Source organism: Odocoileus virginianus, chromosome 9 (genome assembly GCF_023699985.2).
Source record: "Odocoileus virginianus isolate 20LAN1187 ecotype Illinois chromosome 9, Ovbor_1.2, whole genome shotgun sequence".
In the NCBI taxonomy this organism is placed as follows: Eukaryota; Metazoa; Chordata; class Mammalia; order Artiodactyla; family Cervidae; genus Odocoileus; species Odocoileus virginianus.
The window spans coordinates 72,444,731-72,468,944 of record NC_069682.1 but is presented as its reverse complement, the minus strand read 5'-3'; the positions used below and the strand labels follow the sequence as shown (position 1 = coordinate 72,468,944).

General features: G+C 50.7%; 1 protein-coding gene across 1 annotated transcript in view; it reads left to right on the top strand.

The window, feature by feature from the left end:
• KCNB1 (potassium voltage-gated channel subfamily B member 1) overlaps positions 1 to 24,214 on the top strand; it is a 116,580-nt gene continuing 92,366 nt past the window's right edge. Inside the window, exons 1-2 of the mRNA XM_070472745.1 lie at positions 1 to 638; positions 1,868 to 2,600. Of these exons, the coding sequence (XP_070328846.1) occupies positions 2,034 to 2,600 (567 nt within the window). The 5' untranslated portion in view covers positions 1 to 638; positions 1,868 to 2,033. The remainder of the gene's footprint in view (positions 639 to 1,867; positions 2,601 to 24,214) is intronic.

Sequence of the window (24,214 nt, the reverse complement as noted above, 5' to 3'; positions counted from 1 at the left end):
TCCAACCAGCTCCACAAGGGCTGGATATTTGCGTTTGGTTTACAGCTGTATCTCAGATGCTTATCTCAGGGCCTTGCATACAGTAGGCGCTCAAGCCACACTGATGACCGGATGAAGGAAGGTGGAATTGAGAAGCAGGCAGTCGTTAGGGGCACATCCTTCGCCCAAATCCCTAACCCGCCCCCAGCCTTACCAACCAGCCGGGCCGGGCAGGCAGGAGTTAAGCGGCGAGCACGCTTCCAACCCGCAGGTGGCGCCGTCCCGCCTCGGTGCCCGACTCCGGGCGCTCAGAAGTGCGGGACAGAATCGCAGCGAGCGCGGAGCCAAGCTCAGCCCCGACTTGTTGATCTCGCCCAAGCAGCCGCCACCGCTGCCGCGGGAGCAGAAGAGGAGGAGGTGGATCGCGAGGCGCCGCCCGACCTCAGTCCTGCCGCCCGCGCCCCCAGCGCCCGCCGGCGCCCCCAACCTCGGAGAGCGCGCTCCGGCCCCGCAGCGCCTGCAGCTCCGGCGCGTCGCCTGCCCGGCCGGCGTAGGCCGGGCCCAGCCCGGCCCCGGGTCCGCCGCTGCCCGCGGGCGGGGGCGCCCGGGCGACCGCGGCAATGCGCGGTCCCTGGCCCTGGGAAGCGGCCACCCTGGGGGTGAGTGTTGGGGCGCGCGGCGGGGACGCAGGGGGACCCAGGAGAGGGGCTCGCTTGTCGCGGTTCGGCCTGTTGGTCTACCCAGGCTCCGCGGTTTCAGGCGGGGGGGGGGGGGGGGAGTGGGCAGGAGCCGGGGCTCGGGGGAGACGCGCGATCCCCATTCTTGGGTGAGGGGGTAGGGCGTGAGCTTCACATGCCTAGGGGCTCAGAGGAGCCCTGAGATCACCAGTGCGCGGAGGGAGGAGGGCTCGTTTTGAAAAGGCCAGAAAATTCAGCTCCTTTCCCCGCCTCCCACCTCCCCCACCCCTTCTCTTCCAAGCCCCGGGAAAGGCGCAGAACCCGGAGTTATAAAAAGCCATCGCAGGAGAGGAGCGAGGAGGTGGTGGAGGAGGAGGAGAAGGAGAAGGGGGCGGGGAAGGAGCTAGGGGAGGACGGGCCAGGTGGGTCCCCCGGACTTTGTGCGCCAACCCCCGCCGTGGGGCAGAGGGCGCGGAGGGAGGGGCGGGACCCCGCGCAGAGCTTGGCTTTGCGTCCTGTGTTCACCTCGTCTCCGGAGAGACCTCAAGAGATGCTCCCGTGTGGCCTGGGGAGAGGGGTCGCTCCAGGACAGTGGGGCTGTCGTGACTATCCGGTCTGTTGTGACCGACAGGTGGGCACCTGAAACCCTCCAGAATTCCCCAAATCTTTAAAGATTTAGAAAAAGCAATCCCCCTCCCACCGCCCCACCGCCCCCACCCCACCCCCAGCCTTCAAATCCTAATTATCTCTGAGCGGGGGAAGGAAAAGATAAGTATTTAAAAAAAGAAGAAGAAGAAGAAGAAAAGTTTTTTCATTTAGCTGCCCTCCTTTCAGCATGGCGGGGCCAGGTGCGGCCCTCGACGGGGAGACACAGAGCAAAGCGAGTTTCAGCACTCGACGGGGCGGACAGCGCCCCAGGCGGCAGAGTAGAGCCAGGGCGGTGGAAGCCCGGGGTGGGGCCTCCCGGGTGCCCCCGGTGCCTCTTGGGGGCCCTCTCCCCGCTCCGGAGGGCGGCCCCTCCCTCCAGTCACGGGGGGGGGGGGGGGGGCGGACTTCAGCACCGGCAGGAGGGACAGCGCCCAGCCCGGCGGCGGCCCTGAGCGGCTTAAGAGCCGGGAAGGTCAAGGCCGGCCGGGGCAGGGGTGGAGAGGTGGGGAGGGGCCGCGCACAGCTCCTCGTCCGCTGACCTGCGTCCGCTTTCTGCCTCGCAGCCGTCGGGATGGAGGTGAGAAGACGGCCGTGACGCGCGCCCGCGCGGCCCCCTGCACCCGCAGCAGCCCACAGCGCTCCCTGCCCCCCTCCCCCGCGGCGGCCGGCCTCGCCGTCCAGTGACAGCGGCCTGGGGGGGCAGGGGGGGCGGGGGCGGCCGGACCAGCGATGCCGGCGGGCATGACGAAGCATGGCTCCCGTTCCACTAGCTCGCTGCCACCCGAGCCCATGGAGATCGTGCGCAGCAAGGCGTGCTCGAGGCGCGTCCGCCTCAATGTCGGAGGGCTGGCACACGAGGTGCTCTGGCGCACCCTGGACCGCCTGCCCCGCACGCGGCTGGGCAAGCTCCGCGACTGCAACACGCACGACTCGCTGCTGGAGGTGTGTGACGACTACAGCCTCGACGACAACGAGTACTTCTTCGACCGCCATCCGGGCGCCTTCACCTCCATCCTCAACTTCTACCGCACCGGGCGGCTGCACATGATGGAGGAGATGTGCGCACTCAGCTTCAGCCAAGAGCTGGACTACTGGGGCATCGACGAAATCTACCTGGAGTCCTGCTGCCAGGCCCGCTACCACCAGAAGAAGGAACAAATGAACGAGGAACTCAAGCGCGAGGCGGAGACGCTACGCGAGCGGGAGGGCGAGGAGTTCGACAACACGTGCTGCGCGGAGAAGAGGAAGAAACTCTGGGACTTGCTGGAGAAGCCCAATTCCTCTGTGGCCGCCAAGGTGAGTGTGAAATCCGGACGGTGCTGGGTTGGGGTCGGGGGGTGGTTCTGCCTGTGTGCCCAGATCGAGGACCACAGCTGGGGGAACTGTGGCTTAGTTCCCACAAATATGAAGACCAGGAAAAAGAAAGGGCTGTGGCTGAGACCTTAGAGGTGAGAACCAACACCCCCTTTAGACTGTTCGTTCCTGTGTGGCTCTGGCCACCTCATTCTTTTATTATTCAATACTTTATACCCCAACTTTGCTGGAGAAAAGGATTTGTGGAGACTTACGAAAACCCACATCAAGAGAACGGACACTGCAAATAACAGGGCATAGAGGGGCAGTAAAGCCTCGAGATGGAGTGGAGTTGGGTTCGGTCTGTTCTACATAATGCTCCCTTGTGGATGCCTAGACCCAGGCTAGAGGAGAGTCACTCTGCAATTTTAATACTTATCCCTATATTTATAACCCCACTTTGCTTCAAGGAGGGAATGAAGCAGCTTACAGACCTACTTGGAGGACATTGAGATACTGTCAGGCAGTTTTAACATAAGTGAGAAAAATGAGGCAAAGGGACTCTGAGGGATGGCTGTGTGCGTGCATGATGCGTGCAGCTGGTTATGGGCGCCTGTGGGCGAAGGGTCACCCCTGGTTTGTCCTTTCTTCATTTATTTGGTGAATTGATTCCCAGAATGGTTGATGCAGCTTCTAAAGATGCTTTGGCTATCGGAAGAGGATGTAAATTTTGAAATAGGGGAGAAAAAATGAGGCCATGTGAAAAAGAAAGCAGGAGAAAGAGGCAGGAATGGGTCCAGTCACAATGGATAGAAGTATATGCTGCCATGTAAAAAAACGGGCTGGGCTGATTCATGTCAATGTATGGCAAAAACCACTACAATACTGTAAAGTAATTAGCCTCCAACTAATAAAAATGAATGAAAAAAAAAAAAGAACAGGGGCTGTAAGGGATGAAGGAAGGCTTGAGTAGCGAGCCAGACCAGGGCAGGAGGTCATTTGCTGATGAGCAACTTGTCTGTGTTAGACTGGGACTTGGGGATGCCTCAGAGAGATGGGGGCCTATCTTCATGTGGCCAAGGTGCTGGGAGCTGCAAGGAAATGAGAACACACTGTGTGCAGTGCCACAAAAGAGGCCATGCGGCCCAGAGGGAGCCAGAGCAGAGAGGCACCAAGGTCAGGGTCCAGGAAGACCAAGCTGGGAAAGATACACTGAACATAACTCCTTCCCTGAGAGCAGGGCCAGTAAGCCAGGGGAAGAACAGGTAAATGCATTCATGGCAAAAAGAAAAAGAGAGAAGGAAATCTGCATGCCAGCCATGATGTGTGAGCTCGTAGGAGACAGCCTACTGCCAGAGGCCTGTCCTGCCCTCTCATTGTGGGTGCCCCCTGGCTCAACTGGCCCCTCACTAAAGACCACGTGGAGGGCCAGATCTGGAGGGGATTTGGAGGGGGCCCTCTCTCCAGATCTGCCTGCCGAAGGAGAGGCCTTTGCGAGTGTGAATGTAGGACTGAGTGGCTGGTTGGAGCGCAGAGAGAGGTTTTCTTTTTTCCCTGTCCACCCTAAAGAGGACACAGAGATTCCTAGGCCCGTCTCCTCTTTGCGGGCTGCCTCTGGCCATAATCCTGCCCCGGGGTTCGTGTCCAAAAAGCCTCTGTCTTAAGACATAGTCACTCACCCTTAACCAGCTTAGGATCAGCAGACTTATTTTGCTATTTCCAGGCCTGACCAGGTTTCTCCCCTCCACACCTGGTTTAGACCCAGATATGACTCCCTCCTCTCTGTCCTGTCCCCAAGACAAGAAAGTGAGGGCAGAGCAGGGAGGGTCCATTTCCCAGAAGAAGTAGGCAAAGGGCTCTGTTTGGGTTGGTGCCTGGCAGCAAGGTAGGTAGCTCAGGCTTGTAAAAGGTGCTGGTTGGGAATAAACAGCTTCATCACTCCCTCAGGTTAATCCGATCACAGGGACGAGTTTCATGACCTCTCTGTGATCATGGGCTGGGGCTGCTAGCTAGTCCTAGCAGATGGACGATCTAGGATATTTGCAGCCAAGGCTGAAAGGGTGTGTGGCAGGCAGGCTCATTGGCACTCAGCGTAGAAATCCTGCCATTGATCACATATCCACTGTATATGGACAACACATTTAGGTTTATACCAGTTCCCTATTATTATATCCCATCTTTCAAAAAGAGGGAAGATCAGAGAGGTTAACTAACTTGCCTAAGGTCACACAGCAGGCAAATGGGAGTAGCCAGAAATTCAGACTCAAGTGTGATTTTGAATTACTCTTCTTTCCACAGTGATTAAGTACCATAGTCTCCTTCCCAGTCTCCCTGCTTCCACCTTTGCCTCCTGCAATCCATTCCCCATTCAGCAGCCAGAATGAGCTTTTCTAGATGTAATTGGATCACATTATTCATCTGCTCAAAATGCTCCAGAGAGTTTTCCCACTACAGAATAAAGTCCAAACCCTTCACCACGAATTCGGCCCCATAACCTCTCTGAACTCACCTCTTCTCTAGTTCACTCAGTTTCAGCCCCACTGGCCTCCTTGCTCTTCCCTACACAGATGCGTCTTTGTCCTAACTCAGGACCTGTGCGCTTGTGTTCCTACCACCTGGAATTCTCTTCCCCATATTGTCCCATGGCTGGGTACTCTTTCTCATTCCTTTTAGGAGCTGGTCCCGGCTCAGATGTCCCCTCCTCCAAAAGACCTTTCCTGACCCCTATCTAAGACAGCCTCTCTCTTCTTACACTGACCTTTTGTAGTGTCTTTCTTGCACAGGGCTTGAGCACTATCTGAAATTGTACCTGCTTCTTTGTGTTTCTCAGTTCCTCCTCTATAACAATATGAGCGTCATGAGCTGTATTCACTGCCCCATTCCCAGTACCCATCATGGTGCCTGGCACAGAGCAGCTCCAGATAAATCCAGATGGAATGAATGAATGGAGCAGTCAGCATGTCTCAAGGACCTGTCACTCCTTCCGCTCAACCCACCTGCAACCCAGTTCTCCGTGCCCCTGGCCCCCTTGGGTGATTTGTTCTTTGCCCTCCCCACCCGCTCCCAGCTCCCCAACTTGGAAGCTTCACTTATTAGAACAGCAAGGCCTGTAGAAATTTCTCAGGGTTCGCAGGATAAGAAGTCAAATGGAGGACCATGGCTGGGTGATTGTGAGATCCAGAAATGCCGTATCTTATATGTGCAGGACCACAGACAGACCTGGCTTTTAAGGCCAGGTTCACCGTCTCTCCAGTTTCTGGCCTTCAGTGAGGTCTTCCCCTCTCCAAGCTGTGGCCTCCAGCCTGGAAAGTATAGATAAAAGGTCCGCCTTGAAGGGTCATCGCATTTGCCAGAATTTAGCACAGTGCCTACCCCACAGTACATAGGGCTTGTTTTCATCAATAATCAGCAGCAGAGTCCTCTCTCTGGCTGGTGGGCTGGGTTGCAGCAAGTCTTTTCCTTCTGATAGCGGCCCTGAGTGGCTGAACTGATGTTGTTAATAATTGATGGATGTTCTGGCAACACGGAGACAAACCAAGCACCAGCCCTTGCCTTCCCCGTCAGGGGAGTGAAAATCAAAATCCATTAGACAAACGGTAGTGTGATTGATTCCAGTTTGGAAGCTGGGGTCAGTCTCATCAGAGTGATGGGGTGGTGGTTCTGGGCCACTGCTGGGTTTCTGCTTTCTGGGAAAACGACAAGCTTTTCTCAATAGGAGAGGCAGAGAGCTAATTTGCCAGGCCAGGAGGGTCTTTGGTCCCTGGAAGAGTCTCAGGGTTAAAGCCTGAGATGATTTCCGGAGGAGCTGCTGTTTGTTGTGCCAGGCACCAATTAGATGCTTTCTATGTACTATCACTGAAATCCTTTCAGCAATTCAATCAAGGTAGTCCTCCCACTTGGGTTACAAATCACAGAATAGGAAACCAAAAGTGTCTTCTACAAGGAGGAAGATGCATCTTTTCACCTAACAGGGAGTTTCAAGGCTTTGGGCTAATGGTTCCATGATGCCATTAGGATTCTAGATTCTTTTTTTTAATTAATTAATTAGGCTGTGTCAGGTCTTGGCTGCAGCACAAGTGACATTCGTTCGGTCATGCGGGATCTCTCATTGGGGCACACGGACTCCCTAAGTGTGTCAAGCGGGTTCCAGAGCGCTCGGGGCTTCAGTAGTTGCAGCGCGCAGTCTAATCTGTTCCGCGGCACATGGGATCTTAGCTGCCAGACCAGGGATGGAACCTGAGTCCCCCGCACTGCTAAGCAGATTCTTCACCACTGGACCACCAAGGATTCTAGATTCTTCCTGTCCTACTCCTCCAGCTCCTGCAGGTAGCTTGGTCCTCAGGCTGGATGTGTGGTATCATGAGATGGCTACCTAGTTCCAGCCTTCAAATAGAGACACATGATGTCCAAACAGTGAAGGGGGTGTGCCCTCTTCTATGCTAGTTTTTTTTCCCCCTCCCAGCTTAATCTTTCCCAGCAGCCCCCGGCAGGCTTCTTTTTAAATCTCATTGGCCAGCGTCAGGTCACATGCTCATGCTTTAGCCGCAGGGAAGCCTGGGAAAGCAAGTGTCTGGCCTTTTCGCATGAAGCAAGGGAATGGATTCGATGAGTGGTGTTAATATTATTTTACAAAGAAGAAAAGGAAGTTCTGAGAGGGGCAGTCACTCGCCGGAGCTCACACAACTAAGTGCACTCAGTCAGTATTTGTTGAAGGAATGAAAAGGGCAGAGCCAGGGTTTGAACCCAGGTTGGCCTGGTTCCCGAGCCTGTGCTTCTTCATCCCAGAATCTTGGGCAGATCATTCAAGCTTCTTCAGTGAACTCCTCTGCCAAACGGTGATGGCATGAGTGCCCACCCCTCGGGATTTCCGATGGCGAATGTAATTTGCAAATGAAAGTACTTTATGAATATGAATCACTGTTATTATATTCCAAAGTGGAAGTATCCTTCATTTAGAGACGCTGGTCAGTGGTTTGCCCACCACAGATTTGATTAGGAATCAGCTCTGGGGCTTCCCTGGCGGCTCATTGGTGGGGAGTCCGCCTGCCAGTGCAGGATGGGTTAGACTCCTGATCCAGGAGGATCCCACATACCGCGGAGCCACCAAGCCCATGAGCCCCGTCTACTGAGCCTGCGCTCCAGACCCCAGGAACTGCAACTGCTGAACCCAAGTGCCCTAGGGTCCTTGCTCTACGACAAGAAAAGTCACCCCAGTGAGAAGCCCACACACAACGAGAGAGTAGCCGCTGCTCGCCACAACTAGATAAAAGCCCTCGAAGCAAATAAGACCCAGCACAGTCAAAAATAAATAAATAAATAAAAAACTAAAAAAAAAAAAAAAAAAATCAGTTCAGGAGCCCTGCAGATGTGGTTCATTTCTACATTGATTACCAGGGATGTGACACCTCGGGCAAGTTCCTTTCCTCCTCTGAATCTCAATTTCCTCCTCTAGAAAATGGGAATTATAATGGAGCCCACCTCTTAGGGCTTTTATGAGATAATCTGCATAAAGAGCTTAACCCAGTGCCTGGTATATGGTAAACATTCTATAAATGACAATAGCGATTGTCACTGGATTCCTCTTTTTTAACCACTCCCCCGGTTGGCCACATCCCCTATTACAGTGTTGTGGACTGTAAGCTCACTGCCTGCCCCTTTAGGATTTCACGCCTTCAGTGTGATGATGCTTCTGCTTCCTTGATCTGATCCAGGGGGCATTCATGTTTTATCATTGAGAAGAATGAGGGAGGGACTTCTCTGCTGGTCCAGTGGCTAAGACTCCTAATATGTGTGGCTCAGGTTCCATCCCTGGTCAGCAAAGCAGATCCCACATGCTCCAGCGAAGGCTGAAGATCTTGCTTGCCACAGCTAAGACCTAGAACAGTCAAATAAATAAATGCATACAGTTAAAAAAGAAGAAAAGTGAGGGAAACCAACTCAGAATCCATGGGGCCAATCCAGTGCCACGAGTCACCTGCTCGAGGCACCTGCTGGCACCATGTCAGGCATCCTGGATGTTTGCATTTATTCCTGGAAAACAATATTCCAGAGGCTCAGAATCCATGCTGTGGGGGTCACAGAGATCTGGATTTGAATCCCAGCCCCGACATTGCCTAACTCTGGACTCTGGACCAATCTCTTCACCTCTCGTAGCTTCTGTTTCCCCCTCTGTAAATGAGAATGGAAATAAAAGCCACCTCCCAGGGGTGCCTGGAGGATTTAGCATGCCAGTGCATGGAAAGCAGTGAAGCTGCGCTCCATAAATCCAGCATCCTGATTTGATCAAAGGAAACACGGAGGATGCTTCAAGGACTTGCCAGGGTCACACAACAAGTCGGGCAAGATCAGGAGCTGTTTTCCAGGCCTTTCTGCCCCCCTACCCCCACCCCATTACCCTTACTGAGGTTCCAGGGCCTTTCCTTTCCATTCCCTGATCAGGTCATACCTTGGCAGCTGGTCTCTCGGGGGTTTTGAAAGGCTCTGAAAAGCCTTCTGAGATTGTCAAAATGCTTAGGAAGGAAAAGTCCTGGCCAAGTGAGCAGTTTGGCCAAAGTTTAATTAACTGAAAGAGAACAAGTGCGCATGAAGCACCAACTCCATCCCAGCACTGTGTGGACTCCTTGTACTTGACGGCATCCTGGACGGGAGCCCTGATTTTAGAACTGGATCACCCGGGTTCAAGGTCCGACTCCTCCACTTACTCACCATGTGATGTGTGGCAAACTGCTTGCCTCCTTGCACCTGAGTTCCTTCACATAAAATGGGGGCAACAGCAGGATTGTCTCATTGAATTGCCATCAGAATTAAATGAGTTAATGCACACAAACCCTTTCAAACAGGGTTTGGCACATAAAAAGCCCTCAGTAACTCTTAGGGGATTTTATTTTGTTTTGTGAGTTTTTTTTCAATCAATATTTTATTTTTTTATTGGAGTATAATTGCTTTCCAACGTGTTAGTTTCTGCTGTGAAACAAAGTGAATCAGCTATGTGTATACACATATGCCCTCCTTTGTTTTGTTTCTTTGTTTTATAACGTGCTTTATTGTATAACATGTGTTTAACATCATCCATGTCAAATTAGGGTCCTATGTCCTTCATCGTAATGATTTTATTGTATTCCAACTGTGTTTATTTTAATCTTTATTACTTATTTCCTAGCTTGGAATTTTTTTTAATTGAATGGTTTGTTTTTAATTGTCATTTTGTTTAACCCTCTGAACTGTCCTGCCAGATAAATATGATCCTTTTCAAAAAATTCATTATTCTTACAAAATGATACATACTCATCATAAGATGAAGTTACATAACTTGACTTGATGTCACACAGGCAGTTGGAGCAGAACGGGGACCCGATCATGATGGAGAAGACGTGATCAACGTCTCAACCACATCCTTTTAGCTTTCAACCTTTGCAGGGTCAGTAGCCCACTCCAACCTGCAGCACTTGCAGTTCTTTGCCTAGAAGCTTCCTCTGGCCTTTGGAGCCCAGTAAAGACAGGGAGTTCTGGCCCTACCTGGAGGAAGCAGCCCTCAACCAATGACTGATGGAGAAGGTGTATAAATACTTCAGCTCCCTCCCCCCGGTGATTGTTTGCATGCGTGCTAAGTCACTTCAGTCGTGTCTGACTCTGTGTGACCCCGTGGACTGTAGCCCACCAGGCTCCTCTGTCCATGGGATTCTCCAGGCAAGAAGACAGGAATGGGTTGAAATGCCCTCCTCCAGGGGATCCCCCTGGGGATCGAGCCCCCAGGGATGGGGCTCGAACTCAGGTCTCTTACGTCTCCTGCATTGGCAGGCAATTTCTTTAGCACTAGTGCCACCTGGGAAGGCCCCTCCCCTTGGATAGGGGTATAGCTCCGAGGTGCATGGCCCACAGTGGCCCCCAGAGGCCCTCGGCAGAATTCAGCCCCGGGTGCCTGCAGTGGTTCCTTGCTTGATAGTACACTCTGGCCTCTTTCCCTTCCCTGTCTCAGATCTCCTCTGGTAGGGGCACCAGTGTGTCCTGGGATCGCCTTCCACCTAAACCACTTTACTCAGATTCTTGTCTTAGGATCTGGCTCTGGGGCTGCAACCAAAGACTTGTGGGAAACCTCAGACTCCTACCTGGGATCATCTTTTTTTTCAGTATTTATTTGGTTGCATGGGGTGCAGCACGTGGGGTCTTCATTGACATGCACAGAGTCTCCAGTCGTGATACACTGGCTCAGTAGTTTGCGGCACGTGGGCTTAGCTGCTCCGCGGTGTGTGGGATCTTCGTTCCTCTCCCAGGGATCCAACCGCGTCCACGGCATTGAAAGCCGGATTTTTAACCACTGGACCAGTGGGGAAGTGGCTGGGATCAGCTTCAAAGAAGACATTCCAGGGCTGGCTGGGCTCAGTCAGCTTCACCTCCATCTCCTGCGGAAAATGAAAACAGCAGCAACCGCGGCAGTGGCCACCCCTCTGCTTACTGTGTGCTGGGTGCAGTGCAAAGAGCATTGGGTGCACAGTGGTGTCCGATCCCCAGTCACCCCACTCAGTTCAGTTCAGTTCAGTTCAGTCGCTCAGTTGTGTCTGACTATTTGCAACCCCATGAACTGCAGCATGCCAGGCCTCCCTGTCCATCACCAACTCCCAGAGTCCACCCAAACCCATGTCCATTGTGTCGGTGATGCCATCCAACCATCTCATCCTCTGTCGTCCCCCTCTCCTCCTGCCCTCGATCTTTCTCAGCATCAGGGTCTTTTCTAATGAGTCAGCTCTCCGCATCAGGTGGCCAAAGTATTGGAGTTTCAGCTTCAGCATCAGTCCTTCCAATGAACACCCAGGACTGATCTCCTTTAGGATGGACTGGTTGAATCTCCTTGCAGTCCAAGGGACTCTCAAGAGTCTTCTCCAGCACCATAGTTCAAAAGCATCAATTCTTCAGCGCTCAGGTTTCTTTATAGTCCAACTCTCATGTCCATACATGACTACTGGAAAAACCATAGCTTTAACTAGACGGACCTTTGTTGGCAAAGTAATGTCTCTGCCTTTTAATGTGCTATCTAAGTTGGTCATAACTTTCCTTTCAAGGAGCGTCTTTTAATTTCATGGCTGCAATCACCATCCTCAGTGATTTTGGAGCCCAGAAAAATAAAGGCAACCACTGTTTCCACTGTAAGGAGGGGTAATTATCCTCATCTCACAGCTGTGGAAACTGGGGCCCAGAGAGGTGAAATCACTGGCCCAGGGTCACACAGTGAATGGGAGGACTGTGAGTCTGTGATCTGGCCTCCATACCGTGCGGTTGACCTTCAGGAAGTGAGAAGCAAGTTTCACGCTGCCTCTTCACCTTGGAGAATGGAAGTGCTCCGGGTGTAAGAGGCCTCCAGGGCCTCCCATCTGACTTGGGAGCGTTTCTGGCTCCTGCTCCTTTATCTTGCCCCCAAAAGGCTATGGACCAGGACTATTGGAGACACGGGCTTAGCAATAAGCTTTGTTTTCATGGATAATTTAAATAGATCAGGCTCTACCTTCTTGAGGGGGATGTTCTCGATGGTAGAGGTGGGCCCAACCAGATGGGTCAGGAACAGACTGACACCGCAGCTCCCAAATTGGAGGAGGAGCTGAAATTCACATGTTTGTATCAGGAGCGCCAATTCTTCTTTAAAATTTTCCCTGATGACATCAATAACAAATAAGACATAATGTAACCACATGAGACAAATTCCTGCGGGAATGGCCTGCTTCCTGGCCCTGTGAGCCCACAGGCTCTTCACTTGTGCAAGGCTGGACATGGGAATAATAAATAGGGTGCCCTTCATTGAGCAGGGATGTTCACCCCCATCTGAACATTTGGGTCACCTGAGCTTCAACAAACACCTGTGCCCAGGCCCCATGACTGAAACAGTCTCTGGGTGATTTCTTTTAATTAATTAGGCTGCCTCAGATCTTAGTTGCAGCATGTAGAATCTTTGTTGCATCATGGAGGATCTTTTATTGCAGCACCCTCGGACTCAGTCACTGGGGCATGTGGGTTCCAGAGTGCATGGACTTAGTTACCCCAAGCCATGTGGATCTTTCCTGGGTCGGGAGATCCCCTGGAAAAGGGATAAGCTGCCCACTTCAGTGTTCCTGGGCTTCCCTGGTGGCTCAGATGGTAAAGAATCTGCCTGCAGTGCAGGAGACCCCGGTTCCATCCCTGGGTTGGGAAGATCCCCTGGAGGAGGGCATGGCAGCCCACTCCAGTATTCTTGCCTGGAGAATCCCCATGGACAGAGGAGCCTGGCAGGCTACAGTCAGTGGGGCCACAAAGAGTTGGACACGACTGAGTGACAGCACAGGCCAACACAGAGACGAGACCATTCAAAAAAAACAAGTACAGATGCTTCTCAGACCCGAGCAATTGTGAAAAAGAAATCATGAGACCGAGGAAGATGCAGGCTAACTAGATATCTGATGTGATGGCGGAATGAATGCTGTTCCTTTAGGTGTGATAATTGCTGTTCTGATTATTTTTGAAAATATATATGTTTTATAGATACATGCTGAATATTCATGGATGAAATGCCAAGATGAAATAAATATGCAGTATTTTGGTTGTGAAACACGTACCATGGAGAAAGATCAGCAAGGAAGGGGGTGGCAGTGATCAGGTGAGGGAGCTTAACGAGGATGGTCAGATAAGGCCTCTAAGAAAGTGCCGGGACTTCCCTGGTGGTCCAGTGGTTGAGTCTGTCTTGTAATGCAGGGGACGCAGGTTCGATCCCTGGCCAGCAAACTAAGGTCGCACATGCCACAGAGCCGCTGAGCCCTCCCACCATAACTAGAGAGTCTGTGGGTCACAACGAAAGATCCCACCTGCCACAACTAAGACCCAACACAGCTGAATGAATACATAAATATTTAAAGGAAATAAAGCGCCAATTAAGCAGAAACCTGAAGGAAGGGAGAGAGGGAGGCAGGTGGACTTGAGGGGAAGAGTGTTTCTGAAGGAGAAAACAGCACGTGCTAAGCACGTCTGGAAGAGTCAAGAAACAGCCAGTGGCCAGTGTGGGGGGGGAGTGGGGCCGGCGTGGGCCGGGGAGGTGAGAGCAGAGGGACCACGTTGTTGCTGTGGGATTCTGGCCTTTCCTCAGAGTCTGAGCCGCTACACTGGCCTCGCTGCCTCCAGCTGTCCCCTTCCAGCCCATCCCCGGCAGGGAAGCCTGTCGCCTTTCTCGAAGACGGTAATTTGCTCATGCTCTCCCTTCCATGGCTCTCACTGCCCCCGGAGTCGAGTACAGACTCCTCAGCCTGACCTTCAAGACCTCAGCCCACCACTCCACTGTCATCTCCTCCTGTCTGCCCTCCATGGGACCTGTTGCCCACATCACACCCACCTTTTCACGTTCCCCGAGTACTCCAGCCTGCCGGGGTCCTGCTCCACGCTTCCGCCCAAGCCGACTTCTCTGCCCTGCACCCTGTCCTTCCTGCTGTCTGCCTGCAGCCTCCCTCTCTGCCCCCCGTCCAAGGGCCGGCTTCTCCCTCCCCCGCCACCCACAGCCGCTCCAGGCAGCGCCGCCTGCTCCTCCGCCCCCATCTGGGCTCCGGAAACCTGATGTTCATACCTTCTTTGCACAAAACGCTCCGAAGACTAGCTTAGGAGTGGTTCTGTGGATGCCAGGCCCGCAGAGAGAAAGGGACGCGTAAGAGAGCAGGCTCTATGCCTAACTGCCTACACTCACATCTCAGCTCAGTGGCGATTCAAACTGCGGGCCCTTGAGGGAATGACAGTTTCTCCGGGCTTCGGTTTCCTGAGCCGTAGTTTGGGTGCCCCACGACAACCAGAGTCGTTGCGACAATTATGTACAAAGCGCTTGGCGTCCCCGGCGCTCAGCAAGTGTTCAGCACGAGTTAACTTGCTGCTGTTGTTATTTTTTTATTGCAGTTAAGGGTTCATAAATGTTTGTGGAGTGAATGAATGAGCGAATTGGCATGATCCTATGGTGGTCAGAGGGGTCTCTCTTATTAGGCAAGGGTCTCCTAGGCGTACCCTCCCCTCCCCACCCCCCCCCCCAGTCTCCTCCCACCTTCCTGGTCTCTACCTGCCCACCACCATCCCCACCCTTCCTGGGCCAGGAAAGGACTTCTGAGCTTCTGTTCATAGTGGGGAGGCATGGTTAAATTAGATACTAGAGATGTTCCTTCGCATCTTGCCTGCTCCATTTTTGCTCTGTAGCTCTGCTACGGCTCCACCGTAATTGCCCACCATGGCCTGGCACACAGACACTGTCTTTGAGGGAATAATGTTACACTGGCCGGTTCCCCACATCATTCACATCCGCCAGGTAATGGGCCTGGAGTCAAACAGCTTCTAAAAATAGACCATTATATTGCTTTAATTGCTACCTAGGGCCATCCCTGAGACTTTCCAAGGCCTGTGTGATCCTCAGGGCCCTTGACCTTGGCCAGCATTGATTCTCAGAGGCTCTGTAGACCCAACTGTACTTAACAAAGAGGCAACCCATGATTGCCCTGCCAGGGGCACGTGAGAAGAGGAAAGCCAGGAGGTGGTGCTGGCTGTTCAGGCTAAGTCCTGTCCGACTCTATGGGGCCCCATGGACTGCGGCACGCCAGTTTCCTCTGTCCCCCACTATCACCCGGAGTTTGCTCAAATGCATGTCCACTGAGTCGGTGACGCTGTCGAACTATCTCATCCTCTGCTGCCCCCTTCTCCTTTTACCTTCAGTCCTTCCCAGCATCAGGATCTTTACCAATGAGTTGGCTCTTCGCATCACGTGGCCAAAGTATTGGAGCTTCAGCTTTACCATCAGTCCTTCCAGTAAATATTCAGGGTTGATTTCCTTTAGGATGGACTGATTGGATCTCCTTGCAGTCCAAGGGACTCTCAAGAGTCTTCTCCAGCACCACAGTTCAAAAGCATCAATTCTTCGGTTCTCAGCCCTCTTTATGGTCCAGCTCTCAAGTCCATACATGACCACTGGAAAAACCATAGCTCTATTTGTCAGCAAACTGACGTCTCTGCTTTTTAATACACTGTCTAAGTTTGTCATAGATTTCCTTCCAAGGAGCAAATATCTTTTAATTTCACGGTTGCAGTCACCGTCTGCAAGAAAATAAGTTCTGTCACTGCTCCCACTTTTTCCCCCATCTATTTGCCATGAAGAGATTGGACCAGATGCCATAATCTTAGTTTGTTTTTTTTCCAATTCTCCCTCCCATTTGCTGGCTTTTTTTTTTCTTTGCACTTAAATGATTTAATTACTTATTTTTATGTCATTATCATTTATCTTTAAATTTGAATTTCTAATAGTTATTTTATAGTTTTGCAGAATATTATCATTATTTGGGTTTTTTTTCCTAAACACTCTCTTTAAATAAATCCGTATTATCCACTTTTGAACACTTTAACCATTTTTTGTGTGCTCAGCCAATTAGTCATGTCCTACTCTTTAAGATCCCATGGAATATAGCCTGCCAGGCTCCTCTGTCTATGGAATTTTTCAGGGAACGATACTGGAGTGGGTTGCCATTTCCTACTCCAGGCATGATCTTTGTTTTTTGATGTTGAGTTTCAAGCCAGCTTTTTCCTATTTCCCATTCTCAGCCTCATCTCAGATCCAGACATTGTCACTCTCTTTTTTCACCCTCATCAAGAGGCTCTTGAGTTCCTCTTCACTTTCTGTCATTAGAGTGGTATCATCTGCCTATCCGAGGTTGTCGAAATAGGCTTAAAGTTCAAATGGACTTAAGCAAAACAAACAAACAAAAAAAGATAATTGGAAAGACCTGCATTAGGTAAGGCTTCAGGTAGGGCTGGATCCAGGGGCTTAACTATGTCTTCAAGTATTGGTCTCCAGTCCATCTAAGTTTCTTCTTATCCATGTTGGCTTCTCAGCGGCTGTGCAGACGCGGCTGGAAAGATAGCATCCAGCAACTGTATGTTTCCATTCTGGGGGGAAAAGCGAGTTTCTTTCCCAATGATTCCAGCAAAATCCCAGGGCTGATTCTCACTGGCCCATCCCTAAGCCAATTGCTTAGCCAGGTCTGGGTCACGTGACAATGGCTGGCTCTGAGATGAGACTGAGAAAGGGAAATACGTAGTTCTTCAAAGGAAAATTGAAATACTGTTGCCAAGAAAGGAGAGAATAAATGTAAGCTGGCAAAAATAATCCATAGCCATGAGGGAGCTTAGAGCCTGCTGGAGGGAGATAGGCATTAAACAAATAAAAAGTTAATTGAAAGAATAATCACAAAGTGTAGCATGTATGCTGGGAAGGAAAGAAGGTATTTTGATAAAGAGTAGCAGGCCAAGGTCAAAGAGGGATGCAGGTGGCCCTTTCTGAGACCCTGAACTTGATTTCTCTCTTTTCTGAGCCACAGTAGTGATCGTCTTCTACAAATTCTGTTTCAACCTCTCCTGCACCATTTAGCAGGCTCACTCTTATGTTCTGTTTTCTTCTCATCCTGTCTAATAGCTCCAGCTAAAGCAGGATATTCTCAAAGACTAGGACCTTTATCTTACTCACTGCTGTGTTCTAAAGCAGGATGGGTGGCCAGTTTTGTAAATAAAGTTTTATTAGAACATCATCATGTTCATTTATCTATTAATGAGGGCTGCTTTTGGTCACAACAGCATTTAGAGGGAAAGCTTTCTGACCTGTGTTCTAAAGTCATCCCAGAGCCTGATGCAGGCGAGGGGCTGACTTTTTCAGAGGGAGTTTGTTGAAGGACTGGAGAGAGGGAGCGAAGGCTCAAGCTAGCTGTGTGACCTTGAGTAAATCACTTAACCTCTCTGGGCCTCTGGCTCTGCATCTTGCGATGCCAGCTGCCCCTTCTCCTCCCTCAGACCTTGGCTTATATGGCACCTCTTCAGAAAGAATCTCCCTGACCGTGAACTACCAGTTTGAATTTGGTGGCATTTCTGCTCTTTCCATGATAAAAATCTCTCTGGTTTATTTTGAGATTAGGCCCACTTGAGGCAGGTGTCTCTCCTCGCCTCTTCACCAGTGTTTTTCCTTGTTTCCTACGCCATCACCCTGGTGGGATGAGTAGAAAGAGCTCTGACTTGGGACTCTGGAGGCCTGCGTTCATAACCCCAGCATCACCACATAGGAGCTCTGGGGCCCTAGGCAAACAGATGCAGCTCTTCTCTGGTTCTCAGTTTCTTTACCTGAAAAATGGGCACGGTACCTTGTCAAGCAGGACTGCTGGAAAGACAGCTGCACTCTCCTGTGCCGGAGTGGCCAGCACGGCGCTGGCCAGGCCTGGAGGCTCCATTCATGTTGCTGATTTTCCTTCTCTCTTCCTTCTCTCCAGAGGAAGAGGGGAAAGAGAGGCTCCCCTAAACCTTGCCTTAATCAGGCCTTTGCGTGCTCAAACCCTTGGTGCAATGACTGTGCCAAGGAGGAACTGCAGATTGGGGGGAGTGGCTTAGACACTCCCCCAATCTTCTCCCCAGTCTCCACCACCGCTGCATCCTTTGATGTAGACACACGGAGCTTTCTCCATCTTACACAAAGCCCCAGGCAAATGCAACCCAAGCTAAGTCCTGGGTCCCTCTGCCCACCTCCAAGTTTCTACCTGCCAGTATGCCCTGCCTAAAAATTGTAGATTCTTGCTGGCCTCACAACTGGGAGGGTAGGCCAATCCAAAGAGGTGGTTTTCAACACTCAGCCTTAGTGTCAGGGAGGCAGGAGGAGTGGTGGGTACTGCAGTGACCTGGAGCAGACGTGCCCATCTAATGAGGCGGCTGGATTCAGGTCTAGGCTGGATTCTGCATCCAGCCTGGGTTCTGGGCCCAACCAGAAACGTGAGCTTTCACTGAGATATCCCAATTTTTCAATGTTGCTGAAGAATTTTTTAAAAATAAAAAACATTTGAGTGAGCCAAACAGAATACCTCTGAGGGCCACCATTCAGCCTTTGGGGTTCCACTTTTTAACCCCTGCAGCATAGAACCTTCAATGGCTAGAAATGGCAGGGGGGATCGCTTCTTGCCTCTGAGACCCTTCCATCCTGAAGGGAGTGGGGTAAGGGGGATAGAGCTTGGATGACAGAAGCAACAGGTCCCCTCTCCTTACTCCTGGCATCAAGGACAACACAGGGTGGCAAGTGTCTGTTGAATGAATGACTGTCCCACACAGTGGGAACTAGGCTCCAAAACTCAAGGCAGCCCATCCGTGGAGAATGCCATCACATGTCAGGGAAATTCATGTGTTGTCCTAAATTTACTAGCTAATAGGATCCTAAGTCCCCCTCCCCAATCTCCAAAGACAGCAGGAAGAAAAATCTGCTACAGTGATTGGAAAAGCACTGAATAGTGAGTCAGCAAGCCAGGTGACTCTGAGCCTCAGGTGTAAAATGGGAATAGTAAATTCCTGGGTTGGTTCAGAGGATAGAATGAGATATAGCGTGTGAAACGCTCAGCAAAATACAACAAATAATTGTTACCAGCATTATTCATATTGTTGTTTTCATCCTCTTCATGTCGTCCAAGCTTCTGACTTGTTTCTGGGGGCTGTGGGCCTGTGGGAAGAGTTTATTGTGTAGAGTTCAACTTTAAATCCTTGTGGAGTCATGTTGGCTCTCCAAATTCAGGTGGGAAATCTTGGGATTTCAGAAATTCTTGGTAGAGACTAGGGTACCTGGGATTGGAATTCTGGTGTTCAGGGTTGGAATTCTGTCACTCAAGATCGTTGCTGTGGTTGATTGTTCATTCTTGGAGCATCGCCATTCAAGGTCACTGCTCTGTGGTTCAAGGTCAGAATCCTCAGATTTGTCACTGGACCCAAAGAGTACACGGCCAGAGTGTTGATATTTCAAAAACTCCAGCAAGGTTGGATTGCTGATGTTTCCGGTTGGAATCCATGGATGGAGTTGCAATTCTGAGGTTCAAGGTCAGGGCACCTCAGTGGCCTTCGTGATTGGAATTCTGGCCGGCACATTTGGAACACTGGTGTTTAGAGTCAGAACTCTTGTTTCCAACTCGTTATTTGTGGGTCTCACCCTTTGTATGTATCATTACCACTCATCATTCATGTTCCTGGCAGAGTTCCTGAAGAAATGCAAGCCACAAAAGGTCCCCAAACCTTGATTTAGCCAGCGGGGTTCTGTTACAGCTCTTTCCGTTTCTGACACCCAGCCACTCAGGTGGTGCCATTAGAGGCGACGTGATCCTCAGGAAGGCAGCCCAAGAGTGACTCCCCTCCCCACCCTTGCCAAAGACCCTTGAGCCAGTTGTCAGCTCCACTTTTTGCTGATGGGCCTGGAGCAGGCCCAAGGGTGCAGTTCTGCCAACCCCTTGGGGGGCACCTGGATGATCCTACCACCCTGTTATCCAGAGAAAGACAAACGGTGTCAGGCAAAGGTGAGAAGAGAGTGCCAGGGGCGCGTGGCCTCCCCACGTGCGGCTGGCAGCAACATGGGGGACGTGGAAGAGTTTGCTGGTCACCCCAAATGCACTCTTGTGCCAATAGGAGGGGGAGCTTCATTGACTGTGGGGCGGAGAGGTGCCAAAAAATCATCTTTAAACTCTGCTTCTTCTTGTTTTGGTCGCTAAGTCATGTCTGACTCTTTTGCAACCCCATGGACCATAGCCTGCCAGGCTCCTTCTGGCCATGAGATTTCCCAGGCAAGAACAGAGTGGAATGCCGTTTCCTTCTTCAGGGGATTTTCCCGACCCAGGGATCAAACCCATGTCTCCTGCATTGAAAGGCAGATTCTTTACCTCTGAGGCACCAAGGAAGCCCCCAAACTCTGCTTGCAGTGGTGCAAATAATGGACACTCAAGGGACACTGAGTGGAAAGGGGCTCTTGCAGGGACAATCTGCTGGGCTGCATCCACTAGTAGATGGTTACAGCACCTCCTCCCCCGACCCTCACACACGCCATTCCTTCACCTTCTTTTGTGTTTTCTCATAGCCCTTTCCACCACCTAGAGTGCTGTATGTTTATCTGGCTCTCACCTATCTCATTCTACTGCATTATAAGCTCCATTAGACAGGAATTTGGTCAGGTTTTACTCCTATCTTCCCAGTGCTAAAACTGTGCCTAGCATATAGTAGTTCATAAATAAATGTTTGTTGAATAAGTGAATGAATGACTTCTGATGAATGGCCCCTTCTAATATAGTCTTTTTAAAAATATTTATTTTGTTTATTTATTTGGCGCACCAGGTCTGAGCTTTGGCACGCGGGATCTTCAGTCTTCGCTGCAGCATGTGGGATCTAGTTCCCTGACCAGGGATTGAACCCAGGCCCCTTGCACTGGGAGCGTGGAGTCTTAGCCACTGGACCACATGGAAGGCCCTAAGTAGTCTTAGAGAGTTTTCTAAGCTCTCAGATCATGAGCTCTCTCTCATGCAGAGCCCATCTGCAACAGCATCACTCTACCGAGACAGTTTTTAGATGGGGGTAAGGGGGAGCAGTGGTAGGCAGAGGCTTCAGCACCTCCATGGCTTGTTGCTGTTCTCAGGATAATTTCCAAAATCCTTATCTGGCTGCTAAGGGCTTGCAAGAGCTGCCACCCCAGCTTCACGTTACACACACGTCATATGGCTCCTCATCTCCGTTCTCAAATCTTCGGACACCATTCTGGGTCTCATCTCAGGGCCTTTGCTCATGCCATGCTGATTAGACCAATCCAGTAGCTTCTACCCTGGCCCCCTTGGCCTCCTTAACTCATCCTTTAAAACTCTACTTGAACACCCTTCCCTTGACTTCCCAAACTTTTGATTCTTCTTTACCCCCACCACCCTTTTTTTAAAAAAAAAATCTTCCCACGCTTTTTATTTATCTATCTATTTTTTAGCCATGGTACATAGCCTTTAGGAATCTTAGTTCCCCAACCAGGGATTGAACCCAAAACTGTCAGTAGTGAAAGTGCAGAGTCCTAACCACTGGCCTGCCGGGGAAGTCCCCTGACTTCCCAAACTTGATGTCATTCTAAGCCGTACAATGGGCCCTGATATTTCTTTCAAGGATTTGTCATTAGATCCCCTTGGTCTCTGCTTGCAGATCTCCAAGTTCATGACTCAGACAGAGATAATCTTCCCTGAACTGGAGGTTCCTTGGAGGAGGTACCCAAAGTCCCTTCCCTTTCACTCAGAAAAATGCAGAAGCCAGTTCCTCCTCCCAGACGTGCGGCATTCTCACTCCAGGGAGGAGGAGTTTACATCTCCCAGGAAGACTTCTTAGCTGCCCTCCCGAGCCGGTCTCGTACTAACCCGTCACTGTGGGCCCTGCGTCTGCTCAGCACATCTCACCCTCCGGCTGTCCGGCCTCCCTGGGGACTCTGAGGGTGTCAGAGGTGCCACTCCGCCTATTTCTCTGACGACATCCACATAGCTACACTCCTACCCCACTTGCATAGACATTAGCTCAGGCAGCCCTCACAACCCCCTCTGAGGAAGGCACTGCGTTTTGTCATTTTTTTTTTACATTTATTTATTTATCTGCACTGGGCCTTAGCTGCGGCACGTGGGATCTTTCACTTGTGGCTTGTGGGATCTCATTCCTTGACCAAGGATTGTACCTGGGCTCCCTGCATTGGGAGCATGGAGTCTCAGCCACTGGACCACTGGGGAAGCCCCAAAGCTACTGTTGTTATCCGCATTTTACAGATGTGAAAACTGAGCCCTAGAGAGGCGGAGTGACACACACAAGGATGCAGCTAAGGCGCGGCAGGGCAGCGTCTGACCCGGGCTGTCACCTGCAGGGCCCCGGCGCCGGGCCAGTACCCGCTCTGTTCTCGTTCTCGCCACAGCTCTCCCCAACTGCTGCTTCTTTTTCTTCTTGGAATTCTTACCTTTCTCTTGTGACTCTTCTCCCTTTTCTCCTTAAGTAGCTCAAACACCCTCCAAGTTTTAAAAAGAACCCCAATTATGTGAATGTTTTGCTGTATTTTTCAAATTCCAGAAATCGCAGAGCAGTGGGTGTCTTCACATCTTTGTGATGTAAAGGGGGTGGCGGGGAAAGGTGGTGATTTCCAATTGATCTGCTGGAGAAGAAGGTGGAAGGGGAGGATAAATGCCCTTCTAGTGCGTGCAAGCCTCCCGCCTCTCTGACTTCATCTCCGCCACGGTCTTCTGGCTCCCTGTGACCAGCTACACTGATCTCATACTAGATTCCTTCCTGCCTCAGGCCTTTGCACATGGTTGCCCTCTGCCTGGAATTCTTTCCCCACGCTTCCTCACCCAGTTATTACCTGTTCATCCTGAAGCTCCCAGGTCAAATGTCACCTCCTCCAGGAAGATTTCCAAATGGGTCAAACCTCCCAGTAATGGTTTTCAAAGTTCTGTGTACCTCTTTTGGATGGCCCTTGTTCCCACTGTAATTTCACATCCATTTTGGTGATTATCCGAATACTCTGCCTTCCCTTCCCATGCCGATTGTGAACCGCCCAATGACAGGGACTTATCTGCTGTATTCATCTGTCTCTCCTGCACCTAGCACTGTGCCTACCTCCATGTAAGCACTCTGTAGGATTGTGTTGAATGAACTGATGGATGAAAGAATTTGGAGGTTAGTCACAATCGGCAGGAAGCAAATATCAAACTCTTTTGAGTGAGGAGTGGGTGAAATCATTTGAAATGTCTGGCTGGAGCCCCAACCAGAAGGCTCTTATCATCCCAGACTGAAAGGAACAAAGGTACCAAATTCTTTCCAAAGAGCCAAATATCTTCTCTGGTGCTCAGAATGTATTGATTGATATTTAGTGTCTTCTATCAGCTTTTTTTAAAGGTGCTTACTTGCGTTATCTTTTATAGGGTGCTATTGAGCTTTTCTAAAGCAAATGCCACATAGGAAGACTCTAAACCCAGGAAACAGAAGTTCTGAGGGAGGTTTCTAAATGAAAGAGCCCAGAAGATTCACCAGAAATATGGTGTAGTTGGAAGTTAACGCTACCTTTGGGGGCAGATGGACTTGGTTCAAATCCCAGCTCCACCTCTAGTGCCTGGAGCCTCCAACAGGTCACTTCCTCTCTCTGAGATGACATTTTCTCTGAACCTCATCTTCGGAGACCAGGGCCAGGAGAGAGAGACTCCTTTCCTCTTCCCTGGCTGTTTCCACAAAGCCCCAAGGTTGGCTGTGATTGGCCACACTTGGATCACGTGCTCATCTCTGACCCAATCCCTGTGGCCAGAGGAGGACATCATTGAGGGGACCCGCTTGGGTCAGAAACCACCACTGAGTGCAGGGGAGATACCCGAAACATATTTACTTAATATTTGCTTAATACTCTTATTAAAAAATATTTACTTAATATTCTTCTTTAAATTCATTCATTTATTTTACTTCAATCAAATTATTTTAAGAGAATTATCATGATGAATTGGTACCATTCGCCATAAATCATGTTGTGATATTCTAGCCAGATGCTGGAGCCTGACCCTTGCTTTCTTTGGGTTCAAAGGGGTGACGTTTGTGTGTTAGAGAGTTGTGACAGTCCTAGTAGCTTCCAACACGGACTTTCCCCTTGAGGGAGTCTGAAGGTTCAAAGGAGAATCAGAAAAGCTAGCACCTTCTCACTTTGAATCAATAGGATTTGATGTCTTTCCCTGAACAGTTAACCCCATCTTGGCTGCCTATGAGAATCACCTGAGGATCTTCAAAAAATCCCAGTGCCAGGCCCCTGCCTCCGGACCATTTAA